Genomic DNA, 20,577 nt, shown 5'->3' on the forward strand with positions numbered 1-20,577 from the left:
AACCGTCAGTCGCTGAAGACTTTATCTGTGTACCAGTCCAAGTGCTCCAGATCTGGCACATGAAGCTCCTCGTACCATTTCAGCAACTCCACGATACTGTCGAAGACCTCCACACCGTTCTGTCCCATATCAGCCACATACCGCCATTTCCAGCTGGTATCGCCTCCGTCGTCCCCCTCCTCGCTAACACTTAAACCCACCTCATCCTCCCCGACACGGCAGTATAAAACATAGCAAATAGTCTCAGGTCCACTCCCGCATTCCCATCCGGCCAGAACTTCCCAGCCCTCCAAATCCAGCTCGACAGGGTCTACACAGCGCTCCTCAACCTCAACCGCCGATGCTCCCAAGCCGTCCCAGAACCGAACCTGTTGACCATGCTCGCAGCACTGCGGTCATCCATGGCCCTCCAGACTATCGACCAAGCCCATCAAGCTCCAGAGGTCATCGGGGAACCCCAGACGCGCAGCGTCGCCCCCATCAAGCACTCGCAGCCCCGCCATGATACCGTCTCGGTATGCGGTGCGGTCGGCCTCCCGTTTCGCGTCATCTCTGCCCACGGTGACGCCGTCTAGGGCAAAGATGCGCACCAGTTCGGGCCACTTGCGGCGGACGTCGGCGGGGCACTCGATGCGCTCCGCCGGGCTCTGGTGTAGCTCCGGGCGCGTGATACCGAGGAGGCCACGGACGAAGCGGAGGCGCGCCGCGGCCATACCCTCGGCGGACTTGGGCGTGTTAGGCCGCGAGGTCTCGGCCATCTGGACAAGTTTGGTGAATGCTTCGCGGTTGTGGGAGACAATGCGCTCGCGATAATGGGCCAGTGCCACTGAGATTTGGGCTTCAGTGGGCTGCATCTTTGGCTTCTTTCTCCTTCTAAGAAGCTGTCGTCAATCATATATAGAAAAGGGTAAATACGAGGTTGTTAACTAGCAAGCGAGATCAAGGGAGAGAAAGACATTATGAAAGTGATCTTATCAGATATGAATTTCAGTCCCCCTTGCGTCACTTCAAGTTATTCTTTACCTTTGCCCCCTCCTCTATCGCACCAGGTTATCCCGCTATCCTGCTTCCCCTCATCTCTTTTCCGACCCCAGGCATAAGAGACAAGGATTGAAGATCCTGACGACTCTTAGTGAACACTAACCCACATTGACTTTGATCCAAATAAAGCGACACGCTCGTGTACTGCCTAGTTTGCTCGCTTTTTCGTGATGCCTACCGTGACTTCTTCGCGGCCAACTCCTATACACAAATCGTCGCCCTTTTCGTTTCTAATGACACCGTATCGTATCCTCTCCTTAGCCATACGTTCAGATAACTCAGAAGCCGTTAGCTGATAGGAGCCTTCTGGCAGCTCAATGTGCCTCGAATCCCTGAACACGGTTGAGACATAACCCAGAATCTCCGGGCTACGGGCCCAGTGGGCGATTGCGACGCTCAGAACACCCGCCATGAGCATTGCAACACAGGAAACGAGACACAAGCCAGCCCAGCCGTTCGAAACGCCGAAAAGAACCACATTCTCGGTGTTTTCCGCGATAACTGTAATATTGGGGTCGAGCGTACTTCCGTCAGCGGCCCCGCCATACATGTTCTGAGGCATCTGAGTCAGCTGAAGATATGTGTTTAGGAGTTGACCGAGGCGGATCCCCAGGTCCATTTTAGTAACGTTCTCCAAGAACCGCAATTCTCCCCCACCCATGGCCTTGAGACTGGGGTCGGCAAGGTGATAAAGAGAAGGTTCCGTCTGGTAAGAGATGGTACCGCCAGTGGTCCGAGGCAGCTCCTTGGATACTCCGCGGAAGATCACGGGGAAAGACAGCGGCGTTATGGCGTCCAGAGCATGCGGTTGTCGCGATGGTCGCTGAGCTGTTACGGCACAAATTTGCTGATTGCCCTTCGACCAGGTGCAGTTAACACGGGACTCGACATATCTCTGAGTGATATCACAGTAGCCAGTGAAGAAAAGCTCTGGTTGCAGGGTGTATTGGTGTTTACAGGTGGCTTGAATGATAAGGCCCGTAGGCCCCGCTTCGATTCCCTTCTCGTTTGTGAAGAGGTTGGGCCGATGGAGGTCAGAGGCGCGCGAGCTCTTGGATGTTTCTTTAAATTCCGTGCGGTTCGTCCTGTTGCCTCCAAACCATAGCGGGTCTACAAAACGATTGATTCCCAGGCTCCATGATGCTTCAGAGTCTCTTGGGAAGCCGTGCCATGTGCCATTTGGAAGGCTGTAGATTCTCCCCAAACCACCAAAATCGCTATACGCGTCATCCAACATGTGGCCATTCAAGATGTCTTCCGTGGATCCGTCGAGCGATGTTTTGGTCACGATCTCGTTACACTGAAGTTGAATGTAGCTTGACTCGAGCGTGAAGGAATCGCTGGTGTTGGGATTCATGTGGTTGATATGACTGAGAGGCACCCCAACTAACGAGGAGTATCCGTCGGTGCTGAGATTCTGGGGAACGTCCTTCCAGTCAGGCCCGTCCACAGAATCCAGATATGGGATCTTGACGTTTCCCCACAAGTCCATTGTATCCAGCTTGGACTTTTCGGGCATGGAAACAACCGTCGTGTACAATCCTGCGAAGGCACGAAGTTTGGAATCCAATACGTATTTGGAAGCCCCGCTGACCACAGACCTGGCCGTCTTAACCAGTCGGCTCCTCGCGCTGTTGTCGAAGTAGGTAATGTTCATTTTATTCTGTTCGAAGCCGAGTCTTAGCTTCGACATTCGCTGTAGCGATTGGGTCCCTAGAGGAGAAAGAGCCCAGACAGCGAGGAGAACCAGAGTTATTAAATTCCAAGACTGAAATTGGAAGAGTGTCGTGATGGTCCCACCAACAGTCCGGCTACCCATCAACTGCTCTAGTGAACCCACGGTGTCACCATGCTCCAGTCTCCAATGAGTTGCCTCGGACATGAGACGGCCGACCACCGAGGCAAATATGATTGGCAGAACAGTGGCTGCCTGGATGAAGTTAGTATTATCCGTGGTGCTATGCATTGGAAGCCGCTTACCACTTTGATGGCATTCTCCCAAGAAGTAAAATCTTCTTCGTTAACTCGAGAATCTCTCTTAGACCACACTAAGGCCACAAAGACCACCAAAGCGAGAGGCAGTAATATTACGATACAGTCGGTGAGTATTGTAGTCATCTTGATCTTGCGTGTCGGTCGTTGAACGTGGGATGCAGATGCATCTTCTGCAGCTACGGCTTTGTATTCGCCGGTTCTTTCACGAATATGATTCAATCGCAAGGTCTGTAACTCTTGAGACTCGGTCTGGCCGTCAAAAAGGGGTTGGGTATCTCGAGAGGGGCGTGGTGATGTGTCTGATTCTGCTGAGGTAATCCCTATAGACATTGGAGACGGCGAGCGGCTGGGGGGCCTCCCAGTCATCCGCTCGGGGGGCGATCGTGGCGATTCATTCATCTCGAAATAGTAAAAAACAATAAAGCATTTCTGGGTTCGTTGCGAAATAAGATTAAGAGCGAGAACGGAAGGTGAATAACGTGCATGTAAGCTCGGATGCCATCAACCTGGCCCAAGAGGAAGGGACTTAGCTACATTTAAGTTGCCCCAGATGTTCTGCGTATTGAAAAAAAGGAATTATTCGGCTGCGTAAGCCGCTGGTAGCCAACCACCAATGTCGTCACTGCTTACGGTGACATGCAAAACATTTGACACTATCCAGTCAACCTATTGCCAAGCCTAGCCTGCCTATTCAGTGCAGACATTACAGCCTTGGCAGTGTTACCTCTGGTACCTTTGCACTTAAGGACAGACTCAACGCTCTCTGACAGACTCTGCGATACCCTCTGCGTACAGGAAATAGCATACTAGCAGCCGTGACAGCCGAGAACTGAGGCTCTTAAATACAGTGAAAAATAGACGATGATTATAGCGTACGCGAAGTGCTTACGTGCATAGTCCCGAGCCTCGTCTAGCTATACTAGGTACTGAGATCTCGGCTCAGAGTAAGGTCTACTTCGGGGTACCGAAATGGTGCAGATTTGACGCGCCAAGTTGTCTATTCATTGTTGTAATTGGACGACAGCCCAATATGCATACAGATTGGACGGAACTCAGCCTCCGCACTTTCAAAAAAGTCTTGCTCTATTTTTATACTTTTGCTGTCGCATGAAATACCCATTGCCTGAGTGACCTGCCTAATTGCCGCTGACTTGCAGATGGTTTCAGCAAATTATGTCTTACCCACGCCCCCGAACCCCCAGCCCCTTACCTGACCCAACGACTGCGCCCAGGCCTAACCACCAACGGCAACTAACTCCTCCGCTGTTCTTTACTTTCACCTCAGTTCACGACAGCCTGAATTTTAAAACTTTAACCTACGAGACCTCAACCACACCCTTCTCCTCCAGGCTAATATCTAGAGCCTTAAGGACTTATATAATATTTTATATTCCATTAACCGTTAAACATTTAGAATATAGCGCCCCTTAAAGGATGGTGCGTAATAAGCCATAGTGTATATTAAGCTAATCACGGATCGAAATGTGTTATGGTGGATTTGAAAAATGATTAGTCAAGATCTATCTCTGAGAGAAAGTGCATGGAGCCATTCGTTGTCAACGATTTCGTGGTTCGAGTACTGGAGATTCGATCAGCTCGAACACAGATGATATACGATGTTCTCGCCATCATCGCCCTCTCAGATTCGCGTCTACAGACTGCCAGGTCTGTATCTCCACGCAGTGTAACAACCCACGTTACGACTGGAGCTACGACGTATCTTTGGAAGGCATGCATATCCCTATGCGGTACACAACGGCGCCGGATCCTACTGCGTTTTGCCCTCAGAAGTCGATATAGCCCTGGAGTGGGCCAATGATATGCATGGCTATATCGCCTTGTCAGGAACCATCTCGAAGGCAGGTTCTTTGAACGCCGGCGCTCAGCTACAAACTTACTGATGCTAATAAGCTAGTGAAATGCTTCACAGCTCTGAATGGGGTCAAGTCTTGGTCGCTGTTTCGTACGCGAAGGAGTGACATTTTCAGGTGAGCTTGAGGCCTCGCACCTGGTACAAGCAGTAACTCGACCTCCACAGAGCAGTACACCAACCCCAAAGAAGGTAAGCCATGCCGCACTACGTACAAAACGACGGTGCTGAGTTTGTCTCGAGCCTAAAGCAGAATGCTCGTTGCTCAAGCGGATGGGATGGTGGAATGAAAACAAACAGGGTGGGCACGTGAATTGAAGTACCGACGACAAGTCGCGTTGGGCAAGTATATGTTCTTGGAAGATATATTCATAGAGCTCCTTTAGTTATGATCGGGTCCTCCCCCTTTTTCAGATTGTGCCAGGAAAACCGACGAGGGCGCCAGAGGCACCCATAACTGGGTCATCGTTCAAGAGCTACAATCACAGGCGATATCTACTTGATTGCTTCCTACTTACTTGAGGGGCAATGCTATTCGAGCATGCGAAATTTCGCTTGTCATCTAGATTGAGGTTGTTGAATCACTGAACACTGGTGCATTGATGCAATAGCTGAGGTCGCACTGCAGCCAAGAAACTACCCAGTGAAGATGCGCGGTGCCAGATCACGCCCAAGGTCCGGGCGTCGACAGGGCTGTCGGTGAGAGGAAGAAGAATTGCGATTCGAAGAAAAGCAGAATGAACACCTAAATAGCATTGATCAATCAGTCATTGATTGCTCGTACTCCTGATTCGCCTTTCTGTTCGAGTAGCTGCCAATCCCATCTAAAACATGAGGATGCGCACATGAATTGTTTGAGAGTAGCACCTGAATTGGGATTACGATGTTCGGCTTGGCACGACGTTAACGAATTTACCAAAAAACTGGCCCATCCGCAATGGTGGCGGCGGTGGCTTTTTGGCGTGCTTGGCGAAGAAACGAAAACCATGGGAATGGGAATGGTTGGCAGATTTGGGCCAAGCACGCCGAGCCATCTTGGAAAGGGCTTGGGGCCAAGGGCGCGGCGGAGGAAACATCGTGGCAGCGATCATGTCATCCCCGCCCAGATTGGCGGACTGGGCGGACTGGGCTGGCTGATGGACGGTCGGGAGCTGCTGACTTGTCGTCGCACTATGACTAAAAGCAATTGAGACGAGAAGCTTAATTGAACTCCCATGGCGGATTGCTGGATTGAGGATTGATGGATGGATGGGGGAGAGTCACTGTGGCCGTCGCGACAGCGACATCATCACGCAACAAAGCATCACCCACCACCACATGTCATTCTGTCATCTGCCACGGCGCATCTGACGTACCGCTGCAGAACACAGACCAGAAACAGAGGGTGGCAGGTGGCGCCAACACGCCAAGCCGAAGCTTTGGGCCGATTGCGCAAAACGCGCATGCGCATTGCGCAGTTCGACAAATGTTTGTTGTTCACACCCACCTGTAACGGAAACACCGAGTGCTCACTCCCCCGCGAAGGCCAAAGGAGTCAGTCAGCAGGAGGATTGCCTCCTCGAGAACAAAACGGAAACTGCGCACGGCGACGCGCACTCCGTCGAGATGATCGACGACTTGATGGTTAATGAGCCAAGACGACTAGCGGGCGGCCCGGCGGTTGGGTCGTGGGACAGCCAAGCAAACCACTTTAGATTGAATGGACATGGAACCCACCAACAGTGATAAGGCAAGTAAGTGGTAGGTCTTCCCGGTCAACAAGAAGAGTGACGAGGATGAGGACGAGTAGTCGTATGGCCAGAACCGCCAGAAGGCTTGCCGTCGTATCTGTCGCCCGTGGCTGCCGGGCCCCCGGGAGGCCAGGGACACCTCGCCGGAACGTCTGAGATCGCGCGACAATGGCAGGTTTATAGGAAGGCGGCAGCCAAAACATGACTTCTGCCAAGTCGTCGAGGGAGCGACCTAGCGCATTTGGGGCAGAGCTGATAGGGCCTGTCCGCATTTGCTGCGCATTGCATCGAAATGCGAGCAGAGACGAGTGATGGACATGGGACTCCACTTGCTCATAGCAAATGGGCGTCGATCGTCTTCAACTTCAGGAGACGGACAGGCTGGGCGCACAGGCGCAGCAGAACGCGTAACAAAGACAGCGCAGGATACGAGCTGTCTTCCGGCCAAGAGAGGATGCGAACACGTGAATACTTAAACTAAAATCTCATTGGACTGGAAGGCTGAATTCTAATAGAGTACCGGCGCCTTTGGGGGACAGGAATGCACGAATCAACATCAGGTCTTCTTTTCTTGTTCAGTGGAGGAGTCACGCATTAATTGCCATTTCAAATCACTGATAAGGACGAGTCGTGATGTTGCGTTGCATGTGATGCTGCTAGGCCTGGGTGCGTCACAGACCCATCGAATAGCACAGTGGATGTTGGCGAGGTTAGTTAGCGCTTCTCACGCTGCTAGCTGGTGCTTTAGGGGATTTAGGGGCCCGAGTGCCGGTCTGGCAATTGAGAGTCTAGACTTGGGGGGCTGGCTAGCTGCCAGCTAGGCCTAGTCAGTACCCGCCTCGACTGCTCCAGTGCTCCAGAAACAGAGATGATGGAATGGGGATGGGAAACCACGTCAAAACAGAGGAGAACATGAAGGGGAATTGGGGTAACATGGTCTGGAACAAGCGGGCGGGGGTTGAAGAGACGGAGGAGACGAGGACAGACGGACTGCGACCAAATCTGCGTTGGAGCGTCTCGGCGATGGAAAACAAAAAAGCTTCTGCCTTCTTCTGTGCCGTTTCACACGGACCCGGACGGCTGGTGGCTGCCCAAACGGCACAACAACAACCAACCACTGAGAGAAATCGGGATCGAGGCAACTTTCGCAACGACCCAGCCTCATTGGAGTGCTGCCCTCGAATACCCGACTGCAGAAAAAGGCAATAAATAGATGAAACAGGGTTACTGAGAGGCCTCGCTCGGAGCGGAGCTGTGTGTGCCATGATAAAAATACTATCTTGGTCGCTATTGTTGGGAGGTTTTCCTTCCGTCGGTCGGGTTTTCCCGGAAGCAGAGTTTCCAGTGCGTGTGTCGGGGTGTTTGAAGTGTCGTAGTGTTTCCTACAGCTGTTTTTCCCTCTCGCCATGCCCTGCCATGCCCCCACGCGCGAAACAGTTCAGGTGGCCGTCCCCCACTTTGATATGTCCAGGACGCGCTGCTCTTGGCCATCATCTCGACGATGCCCACTTTGCCAATCCCATCCAAGACACTGCCAAGCGGCCAAGCGACGGCCATCTAGAAAAGAGCCGCATCGGGTGCAGTCGTTCATGGCAAACGCAGCTACCCTGGCTTGCAGGGTTGCAATCGAATGTAAGGCAACCAGGGGGCCTGTCGGATACCCTTTCCCATCTCCACTTACCTGGCGCACTCTGGGCCTTGGGAGGTTTGACGTCGTCGGACGAAAACTTCAAGGGCCTCTCTGACCAGAACTCTGGCTTGTGAGAGGCAGCCCTTGGTGTCGCCAAGAAACATTACTAACCTACCCTACATACAGCGGCCCCGACGATCTGTCCGTGAACTGCCACCAATGATGCGTCCCTCCCCGATTGGCCGCCCGCCTGGCCGCCTGTCAATCACCGGTACGTAGCAGCTTGTCTAGTTTTTTTGTTTCGTTTCTGCGCACCCTATCCCAACCCCGATGCTATTTTTGCCCTTTGCGTCGCTTTCGGAGGCCTTGGCCGTGTTTCGATCTTGCAGACTCCCGCCCTTAGGCTCGGTGCCTTTGCCTGTTTCCCCTGCTTATCTCCTCGTGCCATCGCATCCAACTATCGCACCCGGCGTCAAACAGCCCTCATCCCCGGAGGACACGAGCTGCGCAGCTCCGAACCTCTCGCAGCCTCCCTTCATCTGCTCCTCGGTGCGGAACCAGGTCATGGCCACCTACATGCACATGTATAAATTGCGCCAAGCGCGTTTGCAGCCCAAGTGCACACCTATCACCCACCCCTGCCTGCTATAGCGCACTTCATAACAGCTTCACACACAGACAGAACCCGCGAGTGGGTCAGACTTGTTACTATTCCCAACCTTAACACTCTCACTGCCCGCTACCAGGCTACTGCCTACCGACCTGTACCCACGTCCAGCACTTGCCCCAAAGTGACGATGATCCTCATCAGCTAGGTGACAAGAAACGGTACTGGCTGGTTTCGAGCCACCGCAGATCTATTAGCAGCCGCGCTAGTCCTTCGCCTGCAGAGGAGGGGAGTGCCAAGGATCCGTGACGGAAGCAGATGGCAGCGTGGCCGGGGCGGCTGCCAGATGCACGGATGGACACGCCCAAGCATGGCCACCATGCTTATCTCTTGCAGCGGTCCTCCTGTCTGCTACTATACCCTGGCCGATCCGTCTCTTGGCGGCCATCGTTTCCATCCAGCGATGTTTCCTAATTCTTGGCCTTCCAATATTGGACCCACGCGCCGAGAACCTAAGCCATGAATAAAGGAGACGTTCGCGCCCGATCCCCATCTAAGATCCTCACAATTGCCGTCGTCGCTGGGATTCGAGTTCATTTCGTTCAGAGACCGGTTCTCTTGTTTTTTTCCTACGTACTACTTGTTTAGAGTTGTTTCCTTTCAAATCTTCTCCTCTTCTCTCTTCTCTTCCCCCATACCCTTTCCCCTCTCTCCCCCAACTTTCTATTCTTTCCTCTTATGTTGTGAATATCATATCATATATATATTGCCGTGTGTATACAATTGTACAGTCCTTGTCATATACGCTCTCTCTGCCACCGGCAACACCAGAAAACACAAAAACCAACAAAAACAAAATGGAAAAGGCACCTGCACAAGCCCCCGCCTACGGGGGCTACCAGGAGAACTACCAAGTTCCTTACACAACTGGAGAGGCCGGTCCGTCTCACGCCTACTCCAACTCAGCACAAAGCCACATGTCCTACCAGCTACCGCACCCGGGCCAACCAGCCGGCCACTACCACAACGCATCGGTGGACGATAAGCGACGACTGAGCATGGGCATGACCGAGACACAAGTCAACTCGACGGCGTCTTCGATGAAGGATGGCAAGGAGGGACACGATATGGAGAAGGGTCACGACGCTCATGGCCACGGCCCTGATCACATCGACCCCTTCGACCCCAACCGACCGAAGCTGGGGCTCAAGCAGCGCATGCACCACTTCACATGGGCCTGGTTCACGACATCGATGAGTACCGGCGGTCTATCGCTGCTCATCTTCGCCCAACCTCACCAGTTCCCCGGCCTCCGCCAGATCGGTCTCTTCTTCTACATCCTCAACGTCATCATCTTCGCCGTCCTGTGCACCGGCATGCTGACTCGGTTCCTGCTCCACCGTGGCGACTTCGCCAAGTCGATTTCCCACGAGCGTGAGGGCTTCTTCGTCCCCACCTTCTTCCTGTCGCTCGCCACGCTCATCACCAGCACGCAGCGGTACGCCATCCCCGACAACGACACGGCGCTCATCTGGGCCATCCAGACGGCCTTCTGGCTCTACGTCATCATGACCCTCCTGGTGGCCGTCGGACAGTACAGCTTCGTCTTCGCAAAGCACAACCTCGGCGTGCAGACCATGATGCCCACCTGGATTCTGCCCATCTTCCCCATCATGCTGTCGGGCACCATCGCCTCCGTCATCGCCCAAACCCAGCCGGAGATTGCGGCCGTGCCCATCATCGTTGCCGGTCTGACCTGCCAGGGACTCGGCATTTCCGTCTCTTTCATGATGTATGCTCATATGGTTGGCCGCCTCATGTCAGTTGGTAAGTATCCCATTGTCTCGGTCCCATCTCATTTTGCCGTGACTAACTGAAACCCCAGGCCTCCCCAACCGCGAACACCGCACCGGTCTCTTCATGTGCGTCGGACCCCCGGCCTTCACGGCGCTGGCGCTCATCGGCATGGCCAACGGCCTGCCCGACCAGTTCGACCCCACCTTCGACGGCGTCATGGACAAGCCCATCATCCGCACTCTGGCCGTGGTGGCGGCCGTGTTCCTGTGGGCGCTGGCGGCGTGGTGGTTCCTGATCGGTGTTGTCGCTGTCATCGCCAGCCCGCCCAAGTACTTCCACCTGGGCTGGTGGGCCATGGTGTTCCCCAACACGGGCTTCGTGCTGGCGACCATCACCATCAGCAACGAGCTGCGCAGCGAGGCGGTCAAGTGGTTCGCCACGGGCCTGTCCATCTGCATGCTCTGCATGTTTCTGTTTGTTGCCTTCAACCTCGTCAAGGCCGTCATCAAGCAGGAGATCATGTACCCCGGCCGCGACGAGGACGTCAACGACCACTAGAAAAAACAAATCGAACAAAACCCGCGCTTTTGCTTAACCAACACCCACGGGCCATCCTTTCCATTCTCCCTCCAGGCATCTCTACCCGATGCGGCAATCAATTACCATTTTACAAGGGTTTAATATTTTCATACATCTCTCTCGCATACATATGGTTCGGCGCTTGGGTTCCTTTTTCTAGATGGGGGCATCATCATACAACATCATCAACGGCGATGGCTCGGGCAAAATAAAGTCACCATGGGGCTGCTACCCGTGGACGAGGCTTTTCAATAATCTTTTTTGGCTTCTGATTTCTGTTTTTGAGATATCCAGCCCGCAATATCAAGGCGGGGCACCACCTATTCACACATTTTTTGTCACCATCATCAAAATCTACATACCTTTAGAGGAGAGGGTTTAATGGGATACAATATGTTAACGAGACGGAGAAAGCACACAGCAGGCATGATGTTTGGATTGCATACGATATTCTCTTTTGCATGTTTAGACGGGCTTGTCGGGTGTGTTGCCTCTTCGCGGCACAAGTTTCCTTATTTCCCGTCTTTCTCTCCCTGTCTTCTCTCCCTCTCACACGCGCTGTACATAGCTAGGAGAACTCTAGATAGAAATCGACAATTTCAATAATAAGCCAAACTCATCGGCGTGCCTTGCTTTGCTTGTTTCTTTCCTGCTCTTCTTCTTTGCTGCTGATGCTGTTTTAGTTGGCTACCGGATCGGGAGATCAGAAAAGCTTGCCTACTGGTCACAAGTCCAGCCAAGTCGAGTCATGGGGACGCGGAAAGACTAGGAAAACTGCTACATAAGCTTTCCCGCCGACTCGGTCGATCAAATCAGTCCAAGTGTACCATGTACCCGAAATAGCATTCCTTGGCTGTCTGCGGCTCCTCGACGCGAGGCGAGGCAAAGTGTGTCAGGATGCGAGGGAACCGGTATCAAAAAAAAAGAATGGACGGGTTGGGCCGGCTTGGCCGCAACGAATGCCTTGGGTCTTCTTTGGTTTGTGTGTAGAGAGTAAAACAGAACGGAACGGAACTGAATCCAAACCCAACCCACTGGAACGAACCTATCGATGCTGCCGTCGCTGTCGTTGTCGCCAAGTCGGTTTGTTTTCCCATCCCATCGGTTTTCTCGGCGGTTCGCCCGTCAGTCGCGAACGAAAAGTAAAGTTGGGATCTTGGCAGGTTCTCTGGACATTAGACTTTCCGGGCGGGCTCGCGGCTGTGCTACGCGCCGTCCCATGTTTTTCTGGATTCGAGGAGGGTCACAGTCGCTGGAGGGGTGTGTGTCCGTACATACACAATGCATCTGTGCCTGATGGGCTGACTGACTGACTCGTGAATATGAATGAGTGAGAGGGTTTTCGGTCTGGCTGGTTTCTCTATCGGTCCGTTACTCGTGCACGAGGAAATGAGGGCCAAGAGTTTGCTTGTTTGGCTGTGTCACTGTGGGTGGGAACAGTCGAATTACATCTCGTTATTGCTGATTGACTGACGGCTTTGACGGTTCTTTTCTTTTCTTCTCAATTCACTGTCACGGGCGATGTAGCCGGGGAAGGCTTAACCACTTAACTCATCCGGTTCACCTAGTTGTGTGGTCAATGGATACGGAGAGTGGTGGTGAATTGAAGCCCCTGAATGAACAATTCACGACGTGCAAAACGGGGCAACTTCAATCTGGCCAATCATGTGTAGTAGATAGATCTCCGTCACAGGTCGTTACCGACCGCGCAGCACCGACAGACCTCTAAAGCAAAAGCTGCTTGCCCAGAAACAGATTTCCAATGAGGAAAGGGATATGAGAGAAAGAGCTATCGCTTACTACATAGAATGAACTATTAGTCGCATAGTATAGTGGGAAAAGGAATGAGCGATTCCCAAGAAGAGAGAGGAGAAGGGGTCGCTGCGAAAAGAACTAGCATATCGGCGGTCGGGGCCTCAGGGGCTGAGAGGCCCACGATCCGATTGGCGCGATGAGGGGCAAAAAATCAAGGGAGCAAAAGATTTATTGCCCACTACTGGAATCGAACCAGTGATCTCATCATGTCGTCGGTCGCATCTCGGGAGAGAAACAATCCTATTACTAGTGATGCGCTTTACCACTAAGCCAAGCGGGCCTTACGGCTTCTGTTACGCTTATATAAAAATCGACCACTATTTAGATGTATATTCCATCACACAATGAGCTCTCAATTGGCCTGTATTTCTCTCGTCTTACCTTTGTGAACAAACCCAGAAGCCATAATGGCATGACAGGTATTAGAATGGACACAGCCAGCTCAACTGGAAGTATTCAAGTCAGTCCAGCACCCGTCCTAATTGGGATACCTACAAAGATCGCATTCCCTCGAGTACCTCTTACACAGCAAGCTGGCAATATATCTGCGTCAGTCCGATCCTACCCCTGCGAGAAGTACACGAATCCAGAGTTTGTCGCATATTCATTGCGATGTGACGCCAGTACGTACAGATGGACAGACGTTACCTGCCCGCCTCAACTCTATTCTCCTCCTGTAACCACCCAGTCCAGATCCCTGAGGTCTGACCCAGGCCCTGTTCCGCCGCGTCGGGCGGCGGGCGGCCTCGGGATCCGCTAGGCTAGCCGGGGGTCGTGTCGCATGGAGATTTCCGAATACTACACTGACCGGATTCGTCGTCTAACCGCTGCGTCGGGTCCCCGAAGGCCTCCTTGCGCCGTTCCTTTCCTCGCGCGCCCTGTGCTTCTGGGATGCGCAGCAATGCCCAGCCTACTAGGCACCTTGGTGGCGACGGCGAGACCAAAGTTGAAGGCTGCATGCGTCAGAGTAGTGCCAAGTTAAGGAGCCTTGCGACTATCTGCGAACTTACGCATCGGCCGACGACGACTCTGGCTGGTCGGGCGAATCGCCAGTAGCATTCGCTGGGTTCCTACCGTCAGCAGGTCCCCGAGGGATCCAGGCAGGGGCTCGGCAGTTGAGCCACACGGAGGTTGGCGAGGCGTGGTCGTCCTTGAATTGGGGCGAAAAGAAGCCGATACGTCAGCGGGATGTGTGGCTTCGACGTTCTCTCGGTTGGCCGCTACAAGCAGGTGGATAGTTGCATCACATCCCCGGTCGTCAGTCGTGGCTTCTCAGTTCGTCCATAATGGCATGTGGACATGTCTTCCAATCCAACTCCGAACGCGTCTCCATGGCCTTTCGGCGAGATATACAGGAAGGTTCCGCTCTAGCCAGTCAAGCCTAGGATGGCAACGTCGTCGTCTGCGATATCTGCCAGGTCGGAATCATGGTATTCATCCACCAGCCCCTCCATCAAAGTCCTGGATAGCCTAAGTGTTTACTTGGCCGTGCCTGATCTCGTAGTCAACCACCGCACCCGTCTGAGTGCTTGATGACATCTTGGTGTGGTCAAAGGCTGTACCGCGAGATAATGAGGACTGACACTGCGAGGACTCGGATAAGGAGAAAAGTTCACGGATGGTTTGGGAAGGGGTCTTGTCTGGTCTACTCGGGGACTATTGGGTAATTAGCCTGCCCGAGTAAGTGTCTTGGTGCGGTTGATGGATGCCTCAGCACACGTCCTGTAAGCTCTGTTGCGTCTTCAGCAATTCTCAAAGGGGGAGGGACGATTATGCCTCCGAAATCAGTCGCGTGGGAACGGGGCAAGCTGCGCAGTGTTGGGCAGTCGATAGGGTCGTGAGAGGCTGGCTTGGGGGTTCAGCATGAAATCTCCTGGACGACAAATCCTTTTCACAGTCATACAAGAGCCACAAGGCAAAGATATGACTTCGGGTTGTAACAGGGATGAATAGCTGGAGCTCCAAGGAGAGGCATGTTAGGAAGTTGTCAACAAATTGCCAGTACGATATCGGGATCGGTGTTACATCAGGAGAGCCCCAGTCATGTAGTTGGCCAACCTCATCTCGGATGCTAAGGGAATCTACATCAGGGGCACCTCAAGTCTTGCGGGGATGAAAGAATGGCTGCACCAAAGTGGTACACTAGGTGAGCATTCACAGCCAGTATCACCCAACTACCTCAACTACGAATTCAGCGGTTGTAGGACGATGTTATCACCAGTCTCATCATCATCCTTGCGGCAAGCGCAGGGGGAAATGAGTTGCCATTGCGTCTTGTGGCGGACGACGCTGACAACGACGGCTATCTAACTCGCAAATCCCCAGGGCTCATGACTGACATCCAGCGGGTTATCTATGCACTCGCATTGTCTGCCGTTCGCGCTCTCCTGAATGCCAACTGCCAGGGATCGCTCGGCTTAGTCTAGCTGGAGGATATGGAGAGATGCACGAAACTTGTTTCGGGGCATTTCAATATATCTCACGAGGCAACAATGCTCCACGAACCCTCGATGGGGCACAAATCAGGCTCACGTGGCTGTTATCACTCTGAGTATATCATATCACATAGCTGCTGAACCACTTCGAGGTGATGCACTCCAGGCAAAGATCTTACAAGACGAAGCCCGGGTTCAGGAATTTACGCAGATTGGGAGTCAATCGCCGCCGCAGTCAGCAATACACAATGACAACCGCTCTCTCATTGGAAGCCAGTGCAACGGCAACTGTTGGCGTGAATTGGCGTCGTCACTGCTACAAGTCTACTCCTACGCTCATCCCGATGTTTGAAAATAAAACCAGGGATCGGCGTCGAGAGCGCGGGGATCTGTCGCCAATGTAGGTCGAAATCGTCAACGACAGAGGCTTCGTTGACCATGGCAAGCTCTCCAGATGAAGCACTCGACGCGTCTGTAAGTCTTTATATTCATACTCACAATGCCAAGCGACAGGCCTGCCCGAGTGGGAGTCATAATAGCTGTGTAGCAGGCCGTGAAACGCGATTTCTTCGTGGCTTCGTGGCGGGTCCTCGACGGCTTTCTTCTCAGCCGATCATCGAGAGTAATGACGGCTGCCTCTGGTTGGATAGCATCGACTGCCTGCGTAGCTGCACCACAATGGCTCGATGCAATTAGTAGCGACCGTCTGGGCTAGCGCGTGTGTACGCTCGGAAGCGCACTCATCGCTGGTGGCTCTGCGCCATGGCCAACAGACCTGGGGTAGCACAATGGAATCGGCAAAGCATCCGACGACAGCGAAAGGAATCCCCAGCGGCCCGGCAGACGGGCAGAACTAGAAAAGCCACAAGGCGGCCCGGTAGATCCAGATCGGATTCTAGAAGCGAAGTCTGGGCGAGATGGATGGATTGATCGCTGGGAATGGGTGTGGTTTTGGCAGCCCTACATGCAACTCTGACTTCAGAATCGTACGATGTTGTTCCCGAAAGGGTTAGGGTGGAGATCTCCATCTAAGGCTTTGGGTTAGCTGCCGGCAGTGTGTATGTATGTATGTATGTATATCTCCGTCAGCAAGCAGCGAGATCGTAGATTGATTGATTGATTGCAAGTCAGATCCCACGTGGAGACTGATAGCTTTTCAATAAAATCATCATGCCGCGGGGTAGTTAATGAATACCATTGCATTTGTCGTGTTGGCATATTGTAATACTATGACGGTGGTATACACCTACTCAACTATTGTGCTGCCAATCTGCAAGTTTTCTTTGTTAAAAAAATTCAGTTCATCAAGCGAAAAAGGGGGCCAGCTGGGGCTAGGCCCAATTGGCGCCCATTGAAGTGAAGACAGTAGAAATCTTCAGAAAACTTGACCCCTGAATCGTGACCCATGTCGGCTTCCATCCCAAAGTTGCTGTCACGCCAAACCACTGGGAGTGGGGGCGCGGCCCAGTCAGTACCTGTCTAGCTGTTCCTGCAGGCCAGGTCGCCAAACTATCCGACGACCGAAAATTGTTAGGGACTTTTCTTTCCCCAGCCGGCTTTTCGGGGACCGCAGGCCGTCTTTTTGGGCTTGGGGCTATTCAGACACTAGAAGCATTCCATTGGATTGGATCCGCTTGCACTGGCGCCCATCTTTTGGCGTGCCACTGGCAGAAGAACAGTGCAAAAGATCTATCGGCATTTTCTTGACCACGTGCTGGCAGTCATTGTAAATGCCCCAGGGAGTATCTGCCCAGGATTGATTGAATCTGGAGACGGCGACATCGATTCAATGGTGTGACGGGCGATTGGGTATATTGGAAGTACCTCACCGCAGCGGTCCGAGTCGGCCGAGAGAACCCGTAGTTTTCAGTTGATGTCAGTCAGCAAGTAAGCGGATTGGTACTCCGGACGTTCCCCAAATGCATATACAATTGATTGGTGTCTTGTCCTGTTTCAAAGCGGAACGCAGCCAAATGGAACAACCGAAATAAATCAAACCCGAGAGGCTTCATTCCATGAGCAAATACGGTCAGTGCGAACGAGATCCGACGGTTGACAAGGCCTCCCAATTAACCTTGAATGCGGACAAGATGTTGGGGATCTGCGGGTGGAGCTGCTAAACGGCACGACACAGTTTTCCCCCTCTGTCTTTTTTTTCTTGGGCAGCAGCGAGATGTGATCGGCTTTCCCTCGACAAGTGAGTTGAATACATAGCGAAATAAGATGAATGGCCGACCCAGTCGACTAAACCCTGGCCAGTGACTTTCTTTCGGTACCTCCATCTGGCACCCGGAGTTTGTCGGTCCCAACTCCAGCGCGCTCAGCAGCTGAGCTGCAACGCAACAGTGGGGTGGGGGAAGGTGGGAGGAGAGGAACCCCCAACAGCCAACAATTGAGTTTAGCTACCCTCCATCCGTCAATCGGCTGCGGGCAACGGCCTTAGCAGCGCGAGTGCGGGAGAGCAAGAAAGAGACAAAGGTGGTGGTGCAAGATCCAGCGACGACATCAGCGAGATGCGCGCGTACTTATCAAATGGGAAGACAATCGAGGTGTCATAACGATGCACGATTATCGCATCAGCCACAGGTGCATAGAGTTGCGACATTCAGCAGCACACCACACCACATTGCGGTGCCCGTCAGCTTACATGTATGTCGTCTTTGCTGTCTTGGCGGCTTTGGCTCTCCCGCACCGAGACGTCCGGGTCTCTTTGCGGTCTTACCTCAGTCCGTCATACCCCCATTCGAGGCTAGACCAGCAGGCATTAGAAACGCAGCGACCGGTTGCTGCCCCTTCGACACTCGGGTCTGTCTACTCGGGTCTTTTTCTTTACTCGGGCCCTTTGTCTTTCGTCCAGCTATAAATCAGATAGAGCTTGGCTACTACAAGTTTAATAAGCACATCAAGTGCCAAGTAGAAAAGAGGCATCTGGCATCTGCTGTGTCGGGATTGCATGTGCATTGCGCTCGAAAACAAGTATGCGCGACGACGGAAGCCCCGAAGGATTGCTGAATTCGTAAGTGGCTCTCGCGCGTACCAAGGAAAATGGCCTTTCTGAGAAATTGAGAAATACTCCGGACATTGAGGGGGAGGGGTCCCGGCGCCGACAGACAGTGCTTCGGTGTCCGGCACCCAGCAATGCACATTCCATTGGGGTGGAGACCCTTGTTCGCTCTATCTGATCTTGGGGGCCTTCGGGATTGCGCTCCAAGGGGTACATTGTCTCAGCGGAATCTGTGGGTGGTGCCCCCAACGCACCGGGCCTCCCCCCATTGGTGTACGCTGTGCCCGGTGCCCAATCATGGGCACGATCCTTTGCGGGATGGGTGAGAGCTTGTTGGCTCCTCCTCCTGGTCTGGCTGCACACCAGGCCTTGTTGAAGACCAGGGTCAGACTCCTTCTATCTCGTAGGAACAGCATGGAAAGAGGAAGACGGTGGAATCACGCACAGTACTTCCACCTATGGCCAAGCCTGCTACGTACGGTGAGACTGCAACGCCATGATAGATAGACAGACGGGGGAGGGAAGCGGTTCGGGCTATCACTCACAGAGATAGATAGATGCAGGCAGGTAGCAGCAACTATTACCCTCACCAAACTGCGTCAGCGTGGGCAGCCAGCACCGTGTGCCAATGTGCCATCGGACGCCAGCAATTGCGGTCTTGTCGAGGTCTCGTCTTATTCTTTCGTCCCAAAAAGTCCCCATCCTAGCCCAGTTGAGGTCTCCGTGAATCCGGTGCTAGTGCGGGCGATCCAGGCTATAATTTAAGCATCGGCATCGTCCTTGCGCCCAAGATTGGATTTCTTTTTATCCTGAGCCCGCCTGCTGCCCCGGCCTGTCGAGATTCTGTCTCTTCTCTTCTCTTTTCTTCTCACTCCCTCTCAGCCGAGAATCCTCCTCCTACCCTAAACTGAATTGCATCTTGAGAAATATCGGGTTTCTTTGCCTTCTTTCTTTCGTTTCGCGATCGTATCCATCATCCCGACCCGACATAACACCACCAAGATACCCCCCACACGCAGCTAGCTACTGACAGCTTAGAGCGGATCTCTCACCTTGAGATTACTTTATTGTGTAAGTTGCCGTCCCGAAGACAAGCAAGCGCCATCACCACGTTCCCAATGACCGTCTGTCAAAGTCGGCGTCAGTCAATTAATTGAATGGACTTGGCTTGACTCGTGGATCCCGAGTGCATTGCCTTTCCCAGCAGCTTTCCCAGATGACAACACCCCCCCTACCCCCTCTACCCCCAGTCTTCCCTGCTAGCTCGGAATTGGATGGACCCTTCCATGACCTCAACAGAAACGCGGGACAGTCTTCAGGCCAATTGCGCGGCGTCAATTAGCTCAAAAGAGATGGCGGACCCTCGAAAACCATCTAGTTTTATGAAGGGGTTCATTATTGATCAGCGGCAACATTGAGCGAGAAGGAATCTGAGAAGAAAAGAAGAAAAGAGCTCTCGCGCCAATCCTCGCCATCCGCTAGCCAAGCCCAAAGCAAACACAACAACTGTTTTCTTCGAGCAATTGCCCTTTTGTTGTCTTTTGCATCAACTGTACTAATACACTCCCTCGTCGACCGCTGCAGAATATTCACCTCACGAGATCAATCGAGTTTCGCCGTGGTTGCTAGTTTCATAGACACTACCCAAGTCCGCCCAAGCCAAAAAAAGTACGTCAGCAGTCATAGCTCCCTCCCATGCCCCAACGAAGCGGCGCCCCGACTTCGACTATGGAAAACGTGGGCGATCTTCGACACCCCTAACGGCGACTTCCATCTCCTCGACTTCCCTCTTTTTCTTCCCCTGCTGCCACCCAAACCACTAACACCCATGACTTTCTTGACAGTTCGAGCCAGCAAGTCCTTGTCCAACTTGCTATTTCCAACCCTCGACTCGTTCCCCTCACGGCGAACTTCCTTCACCACCCCATAATACCCGAATCCCACCATTGCACGATTCTCGAGCCTCCTGGGAGCTCGACTCGGGCAATCGCTGTACATTGATGAGCCCTTGAGCCTGCTCTTCCGACTAATTGCTCCTCCATCCTCCAACCAACTCTATCCTGCTCTCACAGAG

General features: G+C 53.0%; 2 protein-coding genes across 2 annotated transcripts; one reads left to right on the forward strand and one right to left on the reverse strand.

The window, feature by feature from the left end:
- Nucleotides 1-5: 5 nt before the first annotated feature.
- PG998_000075 (uncharacterized protein) lies at nucleotides 6-3,435 on the reverse strand (the record flags this gene model as incomplete). Its single annotated transcript, XM_066866893.1, has 4 exons — nucleotides 6-368; nucleotides 423-881; nucleotides 1,220-2,971; nucleotides 3,022-3,435. The coding sequence occupies 4 exons, from the start codon at nucleotides 3,433-3,435 to the stop codon at nucleotides 6-8; spliced, it is 2,988 nt and encodes a 995-aa protein (XP_066735308.1).
- Nucleotides 3,436-9,730: 6,295 nt separating this feature from the next.
- PG998_000076 (voltage-dependent anion channel-domain-containing protein) lies at nucleotides 9,731-11,228 on the forward strand (the record flags this gene model as incomplete). The annotated part of the gene is made up of 2 exons (XM_066866894.1): nucleotides 9,731-10,700; nucleotides 10,759-11,228. The coding sequence occupies 2 exons, from the start codon at nucleotides 9,731-9,733 to the stop codon at nucleotides 11,226-11,228; spliced, it is 1,440 nt and encodes a 479-aa protein (XP_066735309.1).
- Between the last annotated feature and the right edge of the window lie 9,349 nt (nucleotides 11,229-20,577).

The sequence above is a fragment of the Apiospora kogelbergensis genome (genome assembly GCF_038363985.1).
Source record: "Apiospora kogelbergensis strain CBS 113332 chromosome Unknown utg000001l_segment0_segment0, whole genome shotgun sequence".
In the NCBI taxonomy this organism is placed as follows: Eukaryota; Fungi; Ascomycota; class Sordariomycetes; order Amphisphaeriales; family Apiosporaceae; genus Apiospora; species Apiospora kogelbergensis.